Genomic DNA, 18,300 nt, shown 5'->3' on the forward strand with positions numbered 1-18,300 from the left:
CCCGACACGAGACTCCCAAAGCAAGCGCTCTACTCGGAACTCCTCCACGGCAAACGAGCCAAAGGTGGGCAGAGGAAACGTTACAAGGACCACCCTCCTTGATAAAATGCAACATCCCCACTGACACCTGGGAGTCCCTGGCCCAAAGACCAGCCCGCTCTAAGTGGAGGAAGTGCATCCGGGAGGGCGCTGAGCACCTCGAGTCTCGTCGCTGAGAGCATGCAGAAACCAAGCGCAGGCAGCGGAAGGAGCGTGCGGCAAACCAGTCCCACCCACCCCTTCCCTCAACCACTGTCTGTCCCACCTGTGACAGGGACTGTGGCTCTCGTATTGGACTGTTCAGCCACCTAAGGACTCATGCTAAGAGTGGAAGCAAGTCTTCCTCGATTCCGAGGGACTGCCTATGATGATGATGATGATGATGATGGAGCAGTCGTCCACCAGATGGCGCCCTCGATTACAGCCCTCAATTTGTGCTCCTTTCCACTCCCATCCAAACATCTCCCCTTCGATCACTGCCTCAGCAGCCATTCAAAGGGTGAGGGTCGACAGTGAGGGTCAGCCGGCTGGGAGCCCAAACTTGTCCCCTGCCTCTGAGTCAGAAGGTCGGGGTTCAAGTCCCACTCCGCAGACTTGAGCACATAAATCCAGGCTGACACTCCCAGTGCAGTACTGAGGGAGCGCCGCATTGTCGGAGGGGCAGTACTGAGGGAGTGCCGCACTGTCGGAGGGGCAGTACTGAGGGAGTGCCGCACTGTCGGAGGGGCAGTACTGAGGGAGCGCCGCACTGTCGGAGGGGCAGTACTGAGGGAGTGCCGCACTGTCGGAGGGGCAGTACTGAGGGAGTGCCGTACTGTCGGAGGGGCAGTACTGAGGGAGCGCCGCACTGTCGGAGGGGCAGTACTGATGGAGTGCCGCACTGTCGGAGGGGCGGTACTGAGGGAGCGCTGCACTGTTGGAGGTGCCGTCTTTTGGATGAGATGTTAAACCGAGGCCCTGTCTCCTCTCTCTGGTGGACGGAAAAGATCCCACAGCACTACTTAAAGAGCAGGGGAGCTCTCTCCAATATTTATCCCACAATATTTGTTGAAGTGAATAGTATCGATGCATTTAAAGAGAGTGTTATGTATGTTAACCGGGTTTTACCTGCCACCAGAGGGCGCGACTGTCAGAGTCCTAATGGTCACTGGCAAACACGTGCAAACCGTGTCTATAATGTTGGCAGCCATGTTGAATCCTCAATTTGAGAATAAATAAACTGGAGTACGGCCATGCCTGAACTAGCTCACCGTACTTAGCCTCGTGGAGTTATTCGATACTTAACAATTGGTGACGAGTTAAAAATACGAACTTTCACGCTACCATGTCAGTTGGAATTTTGCAGAGATTCATGGAGGGGGAAGACTGGGAGGATTTCACTGATCACCTCGACCAGTACTTCGTAGCTAACGGATAGGAAGGAACCGATAACGCAATTAAGCACAGGGCTGTTCTCCTCACCGTTTGTGGGTCAAAAATTTATGGCCTTATCAAGAATCTACTCTCACCGACTCGACCAATGGGTAAGACTGACGATGAATTGTGTACGCTGGTTCGGAACCACTTTAAACCGAAGGAAAGCATCATCATGGCGAAGTATCGTTTCTATACGCACAATCGCTCCGAGGGCCAGGATGTGGCAGAATTTGTTGCCGACCTGAGACATCTCGCTGGGCCGTGCAACTTCGGAGCTGCGTTGGAGGAAATGCTGCGGGACTTTTTCGTGCTTGGCATTGGCCACGAGATCATCCTTCGAAAGCTGCTGGCTGCTGAATCTCTAGACCTGAGCAGGGCCATCACGATCGCCCAGGCGTGCATATCCTCGGCACAGATATCTTCTCAGCATCGAAACTCACCGGCAAGTGCTGTGCATAAAATAATATCGTCGGCAGTCAGAGCTGCACATGGCAGGGCCTACTCGTCCGTGTTCGTACGACCTGTAACTGCTCAAAGTCCGCCATCGGGGGTGAATCAAATCTCGCCTTGTTGGCATTGCGGGGGCTATCATCGGGACCATCAATGCCGATTCAAGCAATACGTGTGCAAAGACTGTGCAACAATGGGGCACCTTCAGCGAATGTGTCCGCAACCGAGCAAGCGTGCTGCGACACACCACGTGGCTGAGGATGATCGATCCAGCGTGGATCAAGCCACACAGGCAACTCAACCCGAGGTACAGGATGAAGAAGTGTATGGGGTACATTCTTTTACCAAAAGTCCTCCGATAATGCTGGAAGTTAAATTAAATGGGGTTCCAGTATCCATGGGATTGGACACGGACGCGAGTCAGTCAATAATGAGCCAGAGGGCTTTCGAAAAGCTGTGGGACACTAAGGCAGGAAGACCCAAACTGAGCCCAATCAATGCGAAGCTGCGTACCAACACCAAAGAGCTCATACCAGTCATTGGCAGTGCGGCAGTAAAGGTATCGTACGATGGAGCTGTGCATGATTTATCGTTGTGGATCGTTCCAGGCAATGGCCCAACGCTGTTCAGCAGGAGTTGAGAAAATTAAATGGAAGTGGAACGATATTAAAGCCGTATCATCAGTGGATGACACTTCGTGTGCTCAAGTGCTGAGCAAGTTTCCCTCGTTGTTCGAACCGGGCATCGGCAACTTCACGGGAGCCAAGGTGCAGATCCACCTGGGCCCGGATGCAAGACCCGTCCATCACAAGGCTCGGGCGGTTCCGTCCATGATGAAGGAGAAGGTCGAGATCGAACTGGACAGACTTCAACGGGAAGGAATCATATCACTAGTCGAGTTCAGTGAATGGGCCAGTCCAATTGTCCTGGTGTTAAAAAGTGATGGCCCAGTCAGGATCTGCGGCGACTACAAAGTAACGATCAACCCAGTCTCGATACAGGATCAGTACCTGTTACCCAAGGCTGATGACCTGTTTGCAATGCTCGCGGGGGGGAAGTCGTTCACCAAATTGGACCTGACCTCCGCTTACATGACACAGGAGCTGGTCGAATTGTCAAAAAAACTGATGTGCATCAACACGCACAAAGGACTGTTCATATACCACAGATGCCCTTTTGGAATTCGCTCAGCGGCAGCCATATTTCAAAGAAACATGAAGAGTTTGCTGAAGTCCATCCCGAGAACCGTCGTGTTCCAAGATGACATCCTGATCGCTGGTCGTGACACCACCGAACATCTGCACAACCTGGGAGAGGTTCTACATCCAAGTGCATTTTCATGGCACCAGAGGAGAAAGATTGCAGCAGACGGCATCAGGCCTACGGACTTGAAGACAGAGGCCATCAAGAATGCACCCAGACCCCAGAGTGTGACGGAGCTGCGTTCGTTCCTGGGTCTTCTCAACTATTTTGGTAACTTTCTACCTAGTTTGAGCACATTGCTAGAGCCCTTGAACATGTTGCTGAGAAAGGGTAATGACTGGGTTTGGGGCAAATCTCAAGACAGAGCCTTTGAGGCCAGGAACCTGCTATGTTCCAATAAATTGCTGGTACACTATGACCCATGTAAGTGGTTAGTGCTGGCCTGCGACGCTGCCTCATATGGGGTTGGTTGTATGCTCCAGCAAGCCAATGTATCAGGCAAACTCCAACCAGTTGCATGCGCATCCAGAAGTCTGTCTAAGGCTGAAAGAGCCAATTGTATGGTAGAGAAAGAGGCTTTAGCATGCGTACATGTGTTGTGTATCTGTAAAGCATGCACTCCCAAGTTCCGCCACCAGGGAGCGCATCCCCTGAAGTCCCCTAAGCCGGCCCCTAAGGCCTGTTCCTCACTCTGGAGTGGTTTAATAAAGACTGAGGTCACTGTTACGTTAACCTCCCTGTGTGCAGTCTCATCTGTGTTAGGAACACAATAACTGGCGACGAGTATACAAATCCAATGCAAACTGGAGCAAACTGTGGGCATCCTGGAGAAGTTCTCGGAGGGTGAGGACTGGGAAGCCTATGTCGAACGGCTAGACAGTACTTTGTAGCCAACAAGCTGGACGGAGAAGGAAGCGCTGCAAAAAGGAGAGCGGTCCTCCTCACAGTCTGCGGGGCACTGACCTACAGCCTCATGAAGAATCTTCTGGCTTCGGTGAAACCCACAGATAAGTCATATGAGGAGCTGTGTACACTGGTTCGGGAGCATCTTAACCCAAGGGAAAGCGTGCTGATGGCGAGGTATCGGTTCTACACGTGCCAGCTATCTGAAGGTCAGGAAGTGGCGAGCTATGTCGCCGAGCTAAGGTGACTTGCAGGACAATGTGAGTTTGATGGTTACCTGGAGCAAATGCTCAGAGACTTTTTTGTACTGGGCATTGGCCACGAGACCATTCTATGAAAACTTTTGACTGTAGAGACACCGACCCTCAGTAAGGCCATTGCGATAGCACAGGCGTTTATGTCCACCAGTGATAACACCAAACAAATCTCTCAGCACACAAGTGCTAGCAATGTTCATAAATTAACTGGAACTGTGTTTGCGAGCAGAAATGTACAGGGCAGAAACCATGAGTCTGCAACTGCCAGCAGGCCTCAGGTGACCCAGATGACTCAGAGTCCGCAACAAAGGATGAATGCAAGGCAATTCACACCTTGTTGCGTTGTGGAGGCTTCCATTCAGCCTATTCATGCCGCTTCAAAGGGTATGTTTGCAAGAGCTGTGGAATAATGGGGCACCTCCAACGAGCTTGCAGCTCTGCAAAACCTGCTAACCACCACAAGACAGAGGAAGATCGTACCATGGTGGATCAAAGCAATTTCGAGCCTCAAGATGCTGAAGTACATGTGGTGCACACATTTTTGATGAAATGTCCACCTATAATGCTAAATGTAAAATTGAATGGCTTACCCGTAGCCATGGAACTGGACACTGGCGCTAGCCAATCCATCATGAGTAAAAAGATGTTTGAGAGACTGTGGTGCAACAAGGCACTCAGACCAGCCCTGAGCCCCATCCACACGAAACTGAGAATGTACACCAAAGAGCTCCTCACTGTCCTGGGCAACGCCATGGTCAAGGTCACCTACGAGGGCACGGTGCACGAACTGCCACTCTGGATTGTCCCGGGCGATGGCCCCACACTGCTTGGAAGGAGCTGGCTGGGCAAAATCCACTGGAACTGGGATGACATCCGAGCGCTATCACATGTCGATGAGGCCTCATGTACCCAGGTTCTGAACAAATTTCCTTCTCTTTTTGAGCCAGGCATTGGAAACTTTTCCGGGGCGAAGGTGCGGATCCACTTGGTCCCAGAGGCATGACCCATTCACCACAAGGCGCGAGCGGTACCTCACATGATGAGGGAGAGAGTGGAAATCGAGCTGGACAGACTGCAACGCGAGGGCATCATCTCCCCCGTGGAATTCAGCGAGTGGGCCAGCCCGATTGTTCCAGTACTCAAAAGTGATGGCACGGTCAGGATTTGCGGCGATTATAAAGGAACTATTAATTATTTCTCGCTACAGGACCAATACCCGCTACCTAAGGCAGACGACCTATTTGCGACGCTGGCAGGAGGCAAGACATTCACCAAGCTTGACCTGACTTCGGCTTACATGACGCAGGAGCTGGAGGAGTCTTCGAAGGGCCTCAACACACACAAGGGACTGTTCATCTACAACAGATGCCCGTTTGGAATTCGGTCGGCTGCAGCGATCTTCCAGAGAAACATGGAGAGCCTACTCAAGTCGGTTTTTCAGGACGACATATAGGTCACGGGTCGGGACACTGTCGAGCACCTACAAAACCTGGAGGAGGTCCTCCAGCGACTGGATCACGTAGGGCTGCGACTGAAGGGGTCGAAATGTGTCTTCATGGCAACAGAAGTGGAGTTTTTGCGGAGAAAGATCGTGGCGGACGGCATTCGGCCCACAGACACCAAGACAGAGGCCATCAGGAATGCGCCCAGGCCACAGAATGTCACGGAGCTGCGGTCGTTCCTGGGACTCAACTATTTTGGTAACTTCCTACCGGGGTTAAGCACCCTCTTAGAGCCCCTACATGTGTTATTGCGTAAAGGTGAGAACTGGGTATGGGGAAAAAAAACACGTAATTGTTTTTGAGAAAGCCAGAAACATTTTATGCTCCAACAAGCTGCTTGTATTGTATAACCCGTGTAAAAGACTTGTGCTAGCATGTGACGCGTCGTCGTACGGAGTCGGGTGTGTATTCCAACAAGCTAACGTTGCGGGGAAGTTGCAACCTGTCGCCTATGCATCCAGGAGCTTGTCTAAGGCCGAGAGGGCCTACAGCATGATTGAGAAAGAGGCATTAGCGTGTGTGTTTGGGGTAAAGAAAATGTATCAGTACCTGTTTGGCCTCAAATTTGAGCTGGAAACCGTTCAAAAACCCCTCATATCCCTGTTCGCTGAAAACAAGGGGATAAATACTAATGCCTCAGCCCGCATACAAAGGTGGGCACTCACGCTATCAGCATATAACTATACCATCCGCCACAGGCCAGGCACCGAGAACTGTGCGGATGCTCTCAGTCGGCTACCATTGCCCACCACGGGGGTGGAAATGGCGCAACCTGCAAATTTATTGATGGTGGCGCAGCCCGCAGACTTGTTGATGGTCATGGAAGCGTTTGAAAATGATAAATCACCTGTCATGGCTCGCCAGATTAGGACTTGGACCAGCCAAGATCCTCTGCTGTCCCACGTACTCTGTACTGCATGGGAGCTGGGCCAGCATCCCCGTTGAAATGCAAGAGCTAATCAAGCTATTCCAGCGGCAAAAGGACTGTCTGTTGTGGGGTAATCACGTAGTGCTACCCAAAAAGGGCAGGGAGACGTTCATCTCGGATCTCCACAGCACAAACCTGGGTATAGTAATGATGAAAGCGATAGCCAAATCCCATGTGTGGTGGCCCAGTATCGACTCTGACTTAGAGTCCTGTGTACGGCAATGCAGCGTGTGTGCTCAGTTAAGCAACGTGCCCAGAGAGGCACCACTAAGTTTGTGGTCCTGGTCTTCCAGACCATGGTCAAGGATCCATGTCAACTACGTGGGTCCATTTCTCGGTAAACATAGAAACATAGAAAATAGGTGCAGGAGTAGGCCATTCGGCCCTTCGAGCCTGCATCGCCATTCAATGAGTTAATGGCTGAACATGCAACTTCAGTACCCCATTCCTGCTTTCTCGCCATACCCCTTGATCTCCCTAGTAGTAAGGACTACATCTAACTCCTTTTTGAATATATTTAGTGAATTGGCCTCAACAACTTTCTGTGGTAGAGAATTCACCACTCTCTGGGTGAAGAAGTTTTTCCTCATCTCGGCCCTAAATGGCTTACCCCTTATCCTTAGACTGTGACCCCTGGTTCTGGACTTCCCCAACATTGGGAACATTCTTCCTGCATCTAACCTGTCTAAACCCATCACAATTTTAAACGTTTCTATGAGATCCCCTCTCATTCTTCTGAACTCCAGTGAATACAAGCCCAGTTGATCCAGTCTTTCTTGATATGTCAGTCCCGCCATCCCGGGAATCAGTCTGGTGAACCTTCGCTGCACTCCCTCAATAGCAAGAATGTCCTTCCTCAAGTTAGGAGACCAAAACTGTACACAATACTCCAGGTGTGGTCTCACCAAGGTCCTGTACAACTGTAGCAACACCTCCCTGTCCCTGTACTCAAATCCTCTCGCTATGAAGGCCAACATGCCATTTGCTTTCTTAACCGCCTGCTGTACCTGCATGCCAACCTTCAATGACTGATGTACCATGACACCCAGGTCTCGTTGCACCTCCCCTTTTCCTAATCTGTCACCATTCAGATAATAGTCTGTCTTTCTGTTTTTACCACCAAAGTGGATAACCTCACATTTATCCACATTATACTTCATCTGCCATGCATTTGCCCACTCACCTAACCTATCCAAGTCACTCTGCAGCCTCATAGCATCCACCTCGCAGCTCACACTGCCACCCAACTTAGTGTCATCCGCAAATTTGGAGATACTACATTTAATCCCCTCGTCTAAATCATTAATGTACAAAGTAAACAGCTGGGGCCCCAGCACAGAACCCTGCGGTACCCCACTAGTCACTGCCTGCCATTCTGAAAAGTACCCATTTACTCCTACTCTTTGCTTCCTGTCTGACAACCAGTACTCAATCCATGTCAGCATACTACCCCCAATCCCATGTGCTTTAACTTTGCACATTAATCTCTTGTGTGGGACCTTGTCGAAAGTCTTCTGAAAGTCCAAATATACCACATCAACTGGTTCTCCCTTGTCCACTCTACTGGAAACATCCTCAAAAAATTCCAGAAGATTTGTCAAGCATGATTTCCCTTTCACAAATCCATGCTGACTTGGACCTATCATGTCACCTCTTTCCAAATGCGCTGCTATGACATCCTTAATAATTGATTCCATCATTTTACCCACTACCGATGTCAGGCTGACCGGTCTATAATTCCCTGTTTTCTCTCTCCCTCCTTTTTTTAAAAGTGGGGTTACATTGGCTACCCTCCACTCCATAGGAACTGATCCAGAGTCTATGGAATGTTGGAAAATGACTGTCAATGCATCCGCTATTTCCAAGGCCACCTCCTTAAGTACTCTGGGATGCAGTCCATCAAGCCCTGGGGATTTATCGGCCTTCAATCCCATCAATTTCCCCAACACAATTTCCCGACTAATAAGGATTTGCCTCAGTTCCTCCTTCTGACCCCTTTTATATCCGGAAGGTTGTTTGTGTCCTCCTTAGTGAATACCGAACCAAAGTACTTGTTCAATTGGTCTGCCATTTTTTTGTTTCCCGTTATGACTTCCCCTGGTTCTGACTGCAGGGGACCTACGTTTGTCTTTACTAACCTTTTTCTCTTTACATATCTATAGAAACTTTTGCAGTCCGTCTTAATGTTCCCTGCAAGCTTCCTCTCGTACTCTATTTTCCCTGCCCTATTCAAACCCTTTGTCCTCCTCTGCTGAGTTCTAAATTTCTCCCAGTCCCCAGGTTCACTGCTATTTCTGGCCAATTTTTATGCCACTTTCTTGGCTTTAATACTATCCCTGATTTCCCTTGATAGCCACGGTTGAGCCACCTTCCCTTTTTTATTTTTACGCCAGACAGGGATGTACAATTGTTGTAGTTCATCCATGCGGTCTCTAAATGTCTGCCATTGCCCACAGTCAACCCCTTAAGTATCATTCGCCAATCTATCCTAGTCAATTCAAGGCTCATACCTTCAAAGTTACCCTTCTTTAAGTTCTGGACCATGGTCTCTGAATTAACTGTTTCATTCTCCATCCTAATGTAGAATTCCACCATATTATGGTCACTCTTCCCCAAGGGGCCTCGCACAATGAGATTGCTAATTAATCCTCTCTCATTACACAACACCCAGTCTAAGATGGCCTCCCCCCTAGTTGGTTCCTCGACATATTGGTCTAGAAAACCATCCCTTATGCACTCCAGGAATTCCTCCTCCACCGTATTGCTTCCAGTTTGGTTAGCCCAATCTATGTGCATATTAAAGTCACTCATGATAACTGCTGCACCTTTATTGCATGCACCCCTAATTTCCTGTTTGATGCCCTCCCCAACATCACTACTACTGTTTGGAGGTCTGTACACAACTCCCACTAACGTTTTTTGCCCTTTGGTGTTCTGCAGCTCTACCCATATGGATTCCACATCATCCAAGCTAATGTCCTTCCTAACTATTGCATTAATCTCCTCTTTAACCAGCAATGCTACCCCACCTCCTTTTCCTTTTATTCTATCCTTCCTGAATGTTGAATACCCCTGGATGTTGAGTTCCCAGCCCTGATCATCTTGGAGCCACGTCTCTGTAATCCCAATCACATCATATTTGTTAACATCTATTTGCACAGTTAATTCCTCCACCTTATTATGGATACTCCTTGCATTAAGACACAAAGCCTTCAGGCTTGTTTTTTTTAACACCCTTTGTCCTTTTAGAATTATGATGTAGTGTGGCCCTTTTTGTTTCTTGCCTTTGTTTACTCGGCCTTCTACTATTGCTTTTTACCTTTCTACATCTGTTTCTGACTCCATATTACTTCGCCCTATCTCGCTGCATAGGTTCCCATCCCCCTGCCATATTAGTTTAAACACTCCCGAACTGCATTAGCAAATATTACCACTAGGACATCAGTTCCAGTCCTGCCCAAGTGCAGACCGTCCCTTTTGTACAGGTCCCACTTCCCCAGAACTGGTTCCAATGTCCCAGGAATTTGAATCCCTCCCTCTTGCACCACTGCTCAAGCCACGTATTTATTCTAACTATCCTGCTCCCTCTAATCTGATCCTGGTGGTGGTGGATGCTTTTTCAAAATGGATTGAATGTGAAATAATGTCGGGAAGCACCGCCACCGCCACCATTGAAAGCCTGAGGGCCATGTTTGCCACCCACGGCCTGCCTGACATACTGGTCAGTGACAACGGGCCATGTTTCACCAGTGCCGAATTTAAAGAATTCATGACCCGCAATGGGATCAAACATGTCACCTCGGCCCCGTTTAAACCAGCCTCCAATGGGCAGGCAGAGCTGGCAGTACAAACCATCAAACAGAGCCTTAAACGAGTCACAGAAGGCTCACTCCAAACTCGCCTGTCTCGAGTACTGCTCAGCTACCGCATGAGACCCCACTCGCTCACAGGGCTACTCATGAAAAGGACACTTAAAACCAGACTCTCGCTGGTTCACCCCAACCTGCATGATCAGGTAGAGAGCAGGTAGAGAGCAGGCGGCAGCAACAAAATGTAAACGATGGTCGCGCCACTGTGTCACGGGAAATTGATCTGAATGATCCTGTGTATGTGCTAAACTATGGACATGGTCCCAAGTGGATCTCGGGCACGGTGATAGCTAAAGAAGGGAGTAGGGTGCTTGTAGTCAAACTAGACAATGGACAAATTTGCAGAATTCACAGACTGCCCTGAACAACCCACAGCAGACACCACCTTTATCGAGCCCACAACACACACCCAAGGGATCAACGACACCACCCCGGACCAGGAAATCGAACCCATCATGCCCAACAGCCCAGCAAGGCCAGGCTCACCCAGCAGCCCTGCAGGGCCAACAACACGCCAGCCCAGCGAGGGCACAGCCAACACACCAGAACAGACATTTGTACCGAGGCGGTCCACCAGGGAAAGAAGGGCTCCCGACCACCTCACCTTGTAAATAGTTTTCACTGACTTTGGGGGGGGGGGGGGAGTGATGTTGTGTATCTGTAAAGCATGCACTCCCATGTTCCGCCACCAGGGAGCGCATTACCTGAAGTCCCAAGGGATCCCAGCATCCCTTGGGAGCACTGTATATAAGCCGGCCCCTAAGGCCTGTTCCTCACTCTGGAGTGTCTTAATAAAGACTGAGGTCACTATTACTTTAACCTCCCTGTGTGCAGTCTCATCTGTGTTAGGAACACAATAATATGGAGTTAGGAAAATGCACCAAACCTGTTTGGGCTTCGGTTTGAGCTTGAAACAGACCACAAGCCGCTCATTTCATTGTTTGCTGAGAGCAAAGGTATGAGCACCAATGCCTCGTCCCGCATCCAAAGATGGGCACTGACATTATCCGCCACAGACCAGGGACTGAAAACTGTGCTGATGCGCTTAGCCAGCGACCATTGCCCACAACCGGGGTGGAAATGCCGCAGCTCGCAGGCTTGCTGCTGGTCATGGACGCTTTCGAGAGCGAGGGGTCACCCGTCATGGCTCACCAAATTAGGACCTGGACCAGCCAGGATCCTGTACTGTCAAGCATAAAAAGGTGTGGCCTAAATGGAAATCGGTCAGCCATTCCCAGGGAGATGCAGGATGAAATTAAGCCTTATAGCCACCGCAAAGATGAATTGTCTATTCAGTCTGATCGTCTGTTATGGGGTAATCGTGTTGTTATGCCAAAAAAAGGCAGGGAAACTTTTGTGTGAGATTTACACAGTACCCACCCAGGCATTGCCATGATGAAGGCCACTGCCAGGTCTCACGTTTGGTGGCCCGGCATTGACTCGGACTTGGAGTCATGCGTGCATCAGTGCAACACTTGCTTGCAACTGAGTAACGCACCTGTGGAGGCTCCACTGAGTCTGTGGTCCTGGCCATCCAAACCGTGGTCAAGGATCCACATAGACTTTGCCGGCCCCTTTCTCGACAAAATGTTTTTAGTGATAGTGAATGCTTACTCCAAATGGATTGAATGTGTAATCATGTCATCCAGCACGTCCACAGCCATTATTGAAAACCTCCGGGCCATGTTCGCCACCCATGGCCTGTCCGACGTCCTTGTCAGCGACAACGGACTGTGTTTCACCAGTTTGGAGTACCACGAGTTTATGACCAGTAATGGAATCAAGCATGCCCCTTTCAAACCCGTGTCCAGCGGTCAAGCGGAGCGGCTGTCCAAACCATTAAGCAGAGCCTAAAACGCGCGACTCACGGCTCCCTACAGACTCGCTTGTCCCGCATTCTGCTCAGTTACTGGACGAGACCCCACTCGCTCACCGGGGTCCCTCCTGCCGAGCTGTTAATGAAGAGAGGCCTCAAAACCAGGCTCTCCCTTGCACACCTGGATCTCAACGATCACGTCGAAACCAGAAGGCAACGGCAGCAATGGTACCACGATCGCGCGGCCGTATCACGTGACGTTGCTGTTCATGACCCTGTGTTTGTCCTGAGTTATGGTCATGGTCCAAAGTGGGTTGCTGGCACGGTTTTGGCCAAGGAGGGGAACAGGGTGTTTGTAGTCAAACTGTTAAATGGCCAAACGTGCAAGAGGTACATCGACCAAACCAAACTGCGATTCACAGACAACCCAGAACAAATTGAAGATGGCATCATCATCGACCAACCAACACACATCCAACCATCAGTTGACACATGTGTCATTCACGAAGACGAACCGACCATCTCCGACAGTCCTGTCAGACCGACTGCTCCGCAATGTAGCAATGGTCCCACTAACTCACCCAAGCTTGGGTTCGAACTGAGAAAATCAACCAGGGAGCGGAAGGCCCCGGGCCGTCTCAACTTGTAAATACAACCTGTACCAAGGACTTTGGGGGGGGGAATGATGTTATGTATGTTAACTGGGTTTTACCTGCCACCAGAGGGCGCGACTATCGGAGTCTTAATGGTCACTGGCAGATACATGCAGGCCGTGTATATAATGTTGGCAGCCATGTAGACTCTTCACTTTGAGAATAAATAAACTGGAGTAAGGTCATGCCTGAACTAGCTCACCGTACTTAACCTCGTGGAGTTATTCAATACTTAACAGGGAGGCTAGACAAGCATATGGGGGAGAAGGAATAGAGGGTTACGCTGATAGAGTTAGATGAGGAAAGACGGGAGGAGGCTCGAGTGGAGCATAAACGCCGGCACGGACTGGTTGGGCCGAATGGCCTGTTTCTGTGCCGTATATCCGGTGTAAACTAGCATAACTAAAACAGACGGTCTCCTCATTATCACATTGCTGTTTGTGGGAGCTTGCTGTGCGCAGATTGTGCCTTGGGACATCCTGCGGTGGTGCAAGACACTGTGTGAAAGCAGGTGTACATGTGACGCAGCGTCAGTGGTGAGCTGTCCCAGCCCTCACTCACCTGTTGCTCCGGCAGGCTGACGTAGCCCCTTAGCACCTTGTCATTCCGTCCGAATCCACCAAACAAGTGACTCAGGCCACTGCCCCCCGACTCCCCCGCCAACTGGGAGAGTACTATGGGATAGGGAGACTGATGGATATAGTGCACCACGGCAACGAGAAACGACACGCCTCCAAGCAGAGCCAACGCTACCACAACATTCCTCTGGACAAAAACACAAATTAGTTAAAGGTCACATAAAGCTCTAGTTCAACCTCACTGAGAGCAGAGTGCCTAGTTCTGGGCCCGCACCTCAGGAATAATTGGCCTTAGATTGGGTGCAGTGCAGATTCACCAGAATCATACTGAGGGAGCGCCGCACTGTCGGAGGGGCAGTACTGAGGGAGCGCCGCACTGTTGGAGGGGCAGTACTGAGGGAGCGCCACACTGTCGGAGGGGCAGTACTGAGGGAGCACCGCACTGTCGGAGGGGCAGTACTGAGGGAGCGCCGCACTGTCGGAGGGGCAGTACTGAGGGAGCGCCGCACTGTCGGAGGGGCAGTACTGAGGGAGTGCCGCACTGTCGGAGGGGCAGTACTGAGGGAGCGCTGCACTGTTGGAGGGGCAGTACTGAGGGAGCGCCGCACTGTTGGAGGGGCAGTACTGAGGGAGCGCCACACTGTCGGAGGGGCAGTACCGAGGGAGCGCCGCACTGTCGGAGGGGCAGTACTGAGGGAGCGCCGCACTGTCGGAGGGGCATTACTGAGGGAGCGCCGCACTGTCGGAGGGGCATTACTGAGGGAGCACTGCACTGTCGGAGGGGCCGTCTTTCAGAGGAAACGTTAAACCAAGGCCCGGTCTGCTCTCTCAGGTGGATGTAAAAGATCCCACGGCACTATTTTGAAGACGAGTTCTCCCTGGTGTCCTGGGGCCAATATTTATCCCTCGACCAACATCGCTAAAAATACAGATTATCTGGTCATTATCACATTGCTGTTTGAGGGAGCTTGCTGTGCGCAAATTGACTTCTGTGTTTCCCACATTACATAAAAACATAAGAAATAGGAGCAGGAGTCGGCCACTTGGCCCCTCGAGCCTGCTCCGCCATTCAATAAGACCATGGCTGATCTGATCATGGACTCAGCTCCATTTCCCCACCCGCTCCCGATAACCCTTTACCCCCTTATCGCTCAAAAATCTGTCTATCTCCACCTTAAATATATTCAATGACCCAGCCTCCACAGCTCTCTGGGGCAGAGAATTCCACAGATTCACAACCCTCTGAGAGAAGAAATTCCTCCTCATCTCCGTTTTAAATGGGCGGTCCCTTATTCTGAAACTATGCCCCCTAGTTATAGATTCCCCCACGGGGGGAAATATCCTCTCTGCATCCACCTTGTCGAGCCCCCTCATTATCTTATACGTTTCGATAAGATCACCTCTCATTTTTCTAAATTCCAATGAGTAGAGGCCCAACCTACTCAACCTTTCCTCATAAGTCAACCCCCTCATCCCTGGAATCAACCTCGTGAACCTTCTCTGAACTGCCTCCAAAGCAATTCTATCGCTCCTTAAACAAGGAGCAGCAGTGGCTACATGTCATAAAGCACCTCATTGGCTGTAAAATCCAGTGGTTGTGAAAGGCGCTATATAAATACAGGTCTTTGTTTGTCCTTGCTAAAGAGCTTTGAATATGAGCACAGGTTGTGCTGACAGGGCTCGCATGCCTTTGAATATCGACGATCGTGGGCTGGTGTCATCGAGGGATTTGAGATGATTAAAGGAGTTGATCGGGTGGATCGATAGAAGCTGTTTCCTTGGGTGGGGCAGTCCAGAACAAGGGGGGCATCCCTTAACATCAGAGCCCGGCCGTTCAGGGTGATGTCAGGAAGCACCTCTTCACACAAAGGGCAGCGGGAACCTGGAACTCTCTCCCCCAAGATCTATTGAGACTGAGGGGCGTCAATTGGAAATTAACATAGAAAATAGGTGCAGGAGTAGGCCATTCGGCCCTTCGAGCCTGCACCACCATTCAATAAGATCATGGCTGATCATTCACCTCAGTACCCCATTCCTGCTTTCTCTCCATACCCCTTGATCCCTTTAGCCGTAAGGGCCACATCTAACTCCCTCTTGAATATATCTAACGAACTGGCATCAACAACTTTCTCCGGTAGAGAATTCCACAGGTTCACAATTCTCTGAGTGAAGAAGTTTCTCCTCATCTCGGTCCGAAATGGCTTACCCCTTATCCTTAGACTGTGACCCCTGGTTCTGGACTTCCCCAACATCGGGAACATTCTTCCTGCATCTAACCTGTCCAGTCCAGTCAGAATTTTATATGTTTCTATGAGATCCCCTCTCATTCTTCTAAACTCCAGTGAATACAGGCCCAGTCGATCCAGTCTCTCCTCATATGTCAGTCCTGCCATCCCAGGAATCAGTCTGGTGAACCTTCGCTGCATTCCCTCAATAGCAAGAATGTCCTTCCTCAGATTAGGAAACCAAAACTGTACACAATACTCCAGGTGTGGCCTCACCAAGGCCCTGTACAACTGCAGTAAGACCTCCCTGCTCATATAGTCAAAATCCCCTCGCGATGAAGGCCAACATGCCATTTGCCTTCTTCACCACCTGCTGTACCTGCATGCCAACTTTCAATGACTGATGTACCATGACACCCAGGTCTCGTTGCACCTCCCCTTTTCCTAATCTGTCACCATTCAGATAATATTCTGCCTTCCTGTTTTTGCCACCAAAATGGATAACCTCACATTTATCCACATTATACTGCATTTACCATGCATTTGCCCACTCACCTAATCTGTCCAAGTCACCCTGCAGCCTCTTAGCATCCTCCTCACAGCTCACACTGCCACCCAGCTTCGTGTCATCTGCAAACTTGGAGATATTACACTCAATTCCTTCGTCTAAGTCATTAATGTATATTGTAAATAGTTGGGGTCCCAGCACTGAGCCCTGCGGTACCCCACTAGTCACTGCCTGCCATTCTGAAAAGGACCCGTTTATTCCCACTCTAAACTGAGATCGATAGATTTTTGTTGGGTCAGGGTATTAAAGGTTACGGAACCAAGGCAGGTGGATGGAGTTAGGATACAGATCAGCCGTGATCTGATTGAATGGTGGAAGAGGGGCTGAATGTCCTCCTCCTGGTCCATCCCTGTACCATACAAGCCTGCCTCTAGGCCATGTCCAGATAAAGGGGAGCGGCTTACAGACACATACAAGTATAGGGTTTATGAAACGATGTTGAAGAGGTGCAGCTCGTGGACAGGTAAGGTACACGGTCAGGTCGGTGCACACCTGGTGGTGAGAGAACTCAATCTCTCATTTTTTACCCTCTGATAATGCACACAATCCGGGAGCAGTTTGACCCACAGAAGCTCCCCTTCCTCCTCCTGGGCTCCAACTCTTCCACCACAACATCCCATTGTACCTTACATTTATATAGCACCTGTAACGTAATAAAACGTCGCAAGGCGCTTCACAGGAGCGTTGTCAGAATTTGACACCGAGCCACATAAGGAGATGTTAGAGCAGGTGACCTAAAGCTCAGTCACAGAGGTAGGTTTTAAGGAGCGTTTTAAAGGAGGAAAGAGAGAGGCGGGGAGGTTTAGGGAGGGAGTTCCAGAGCTTGGCGCCCAGGCAACAGAAGGCACGGCCACCGATGGTGGAGCGATTATAATCAGGGATGCTCAGGAGGGCAGAATTAGAGGAGTGCAGACATCTCGGGGGAGGGGGGGGGGGGTTGTGGGGCTGGAGGAGATTACAGAGATAGGGAGGGGCGAGGGCCATGGAGGGATGTGGACAGGAGGATGAGAATGTAAAAGCGCAGCTTTGCCGGACCGGGAGCCAATGTAGGTCAGCGAGCGCAGGGGTGATGGGCGAACGGGACTCGGGTGCGAGCTAGGACCCACGCATGGTCGATTATTGCACACACATACTGCTCTTTGCTGAAATGCCATCACAGTTACTGCAGCCGAGGAGTCTGTGTGTTACCCGGTGGAATAAGACAGGGGAGCAAAAAGCAGGCAGTTTGACAAATATCTGGCATCAAAACGAGGAGCTGCAGATTTTGTGGCAGGATGCAGATGCAGATCACGCTGGCTGCTTCTCCCCCCCGCCCCCGCCTTTCAGCTGCAGATAGGAAGAGAATTAAAAAAAAGATAAAAGATTCATTTACCTTCTTCTGTGCGCAAATCATCTTCCCCTCCTTCCCCAGTGCGGCTTGTTCAGAGAGCAGCGAGGGAAGACTGTGCCTGTGATCGGTGAAACGGCACCCTGGGCGACCCAAGCAGCCATCTATCTCCACGTTCTCAGGGCAGCGAGACCATGTCTGAGCTTTATCTCTGTGTCTCTCCCCTCCGCCAGCTCGCCGCCCCCCCCCCCCGCCCCCCGAGTCATGTGACAGTGAGGGGGTGGGGGGCACTCTCAGTGCCATTCATTGCATGAGATGACTGTGGGACATGGTTATGTGCACAGTCGGACTGTGTGTGAGGCTGGACAAGGCAGCGTTTCATTTCTACCGATGTTTTTTTTTGGCTAACTCTGGTTATATTTAACGAGGTCACAATCCTCACCCCAGAAATCACGGCTTGTTATGGGTAAATGTTGGGCTGGTTTTTGCTCAGACCCAGCCTGCGAATAAGCCGCTGCTGAATGATCTCTCGGTCTGGGGCTGCAACTGTGACATTGCAATTAGTC

General features: G+C 50.5%; 1 protein-coding gene across 1 annotated transcript in view; it reads right to left on the reverse strand.

The window, feature by feature from the left end:
• Positions 1–17,897, reverse strand: part of LOC139237788 (alpha-N-acetylgalactosaminide alpha-2,6-sialyltransferase 3-like) — a 21,252-nt gene extending 3,355 nt beyond the window's left edge. Inside the window, exons 1-2 of the mRNA XM_070866985.1 lie at positions 17,780–17,897; positions 13,598–13,801 (exon numbers count right to left, since the gene is read on the reverse strand). Coding sequence (XP_070723086.1) covers positions 13,598–13,801; positions 17,780–17,800 — 225 coding nt within the window. The 5' untranslated portion in view covers positions 17,801–17,897. The remainder of the gene's footprint in view (positions 1–13,597; positions 13,802–17,779) is intronic.
• Positions 17,898–18,300: the final 403 nt, after the last annotated feature.

Source organism: Pristiophorus japonicus, chromosome 24 (assembly GCF_044704955.1).
Source record: "Pristiophorus japonicus isolate sPriJap1 chromosome 24, sPriJap1.hap1, whole genome shotgun sequence".
NCBI classification, from domain to species: Eukaryota; Metazoa; Chordata; class Chondrichthyes; family Pristiophoridae; genus Pristiophorus; species Pristiophorus japonicus.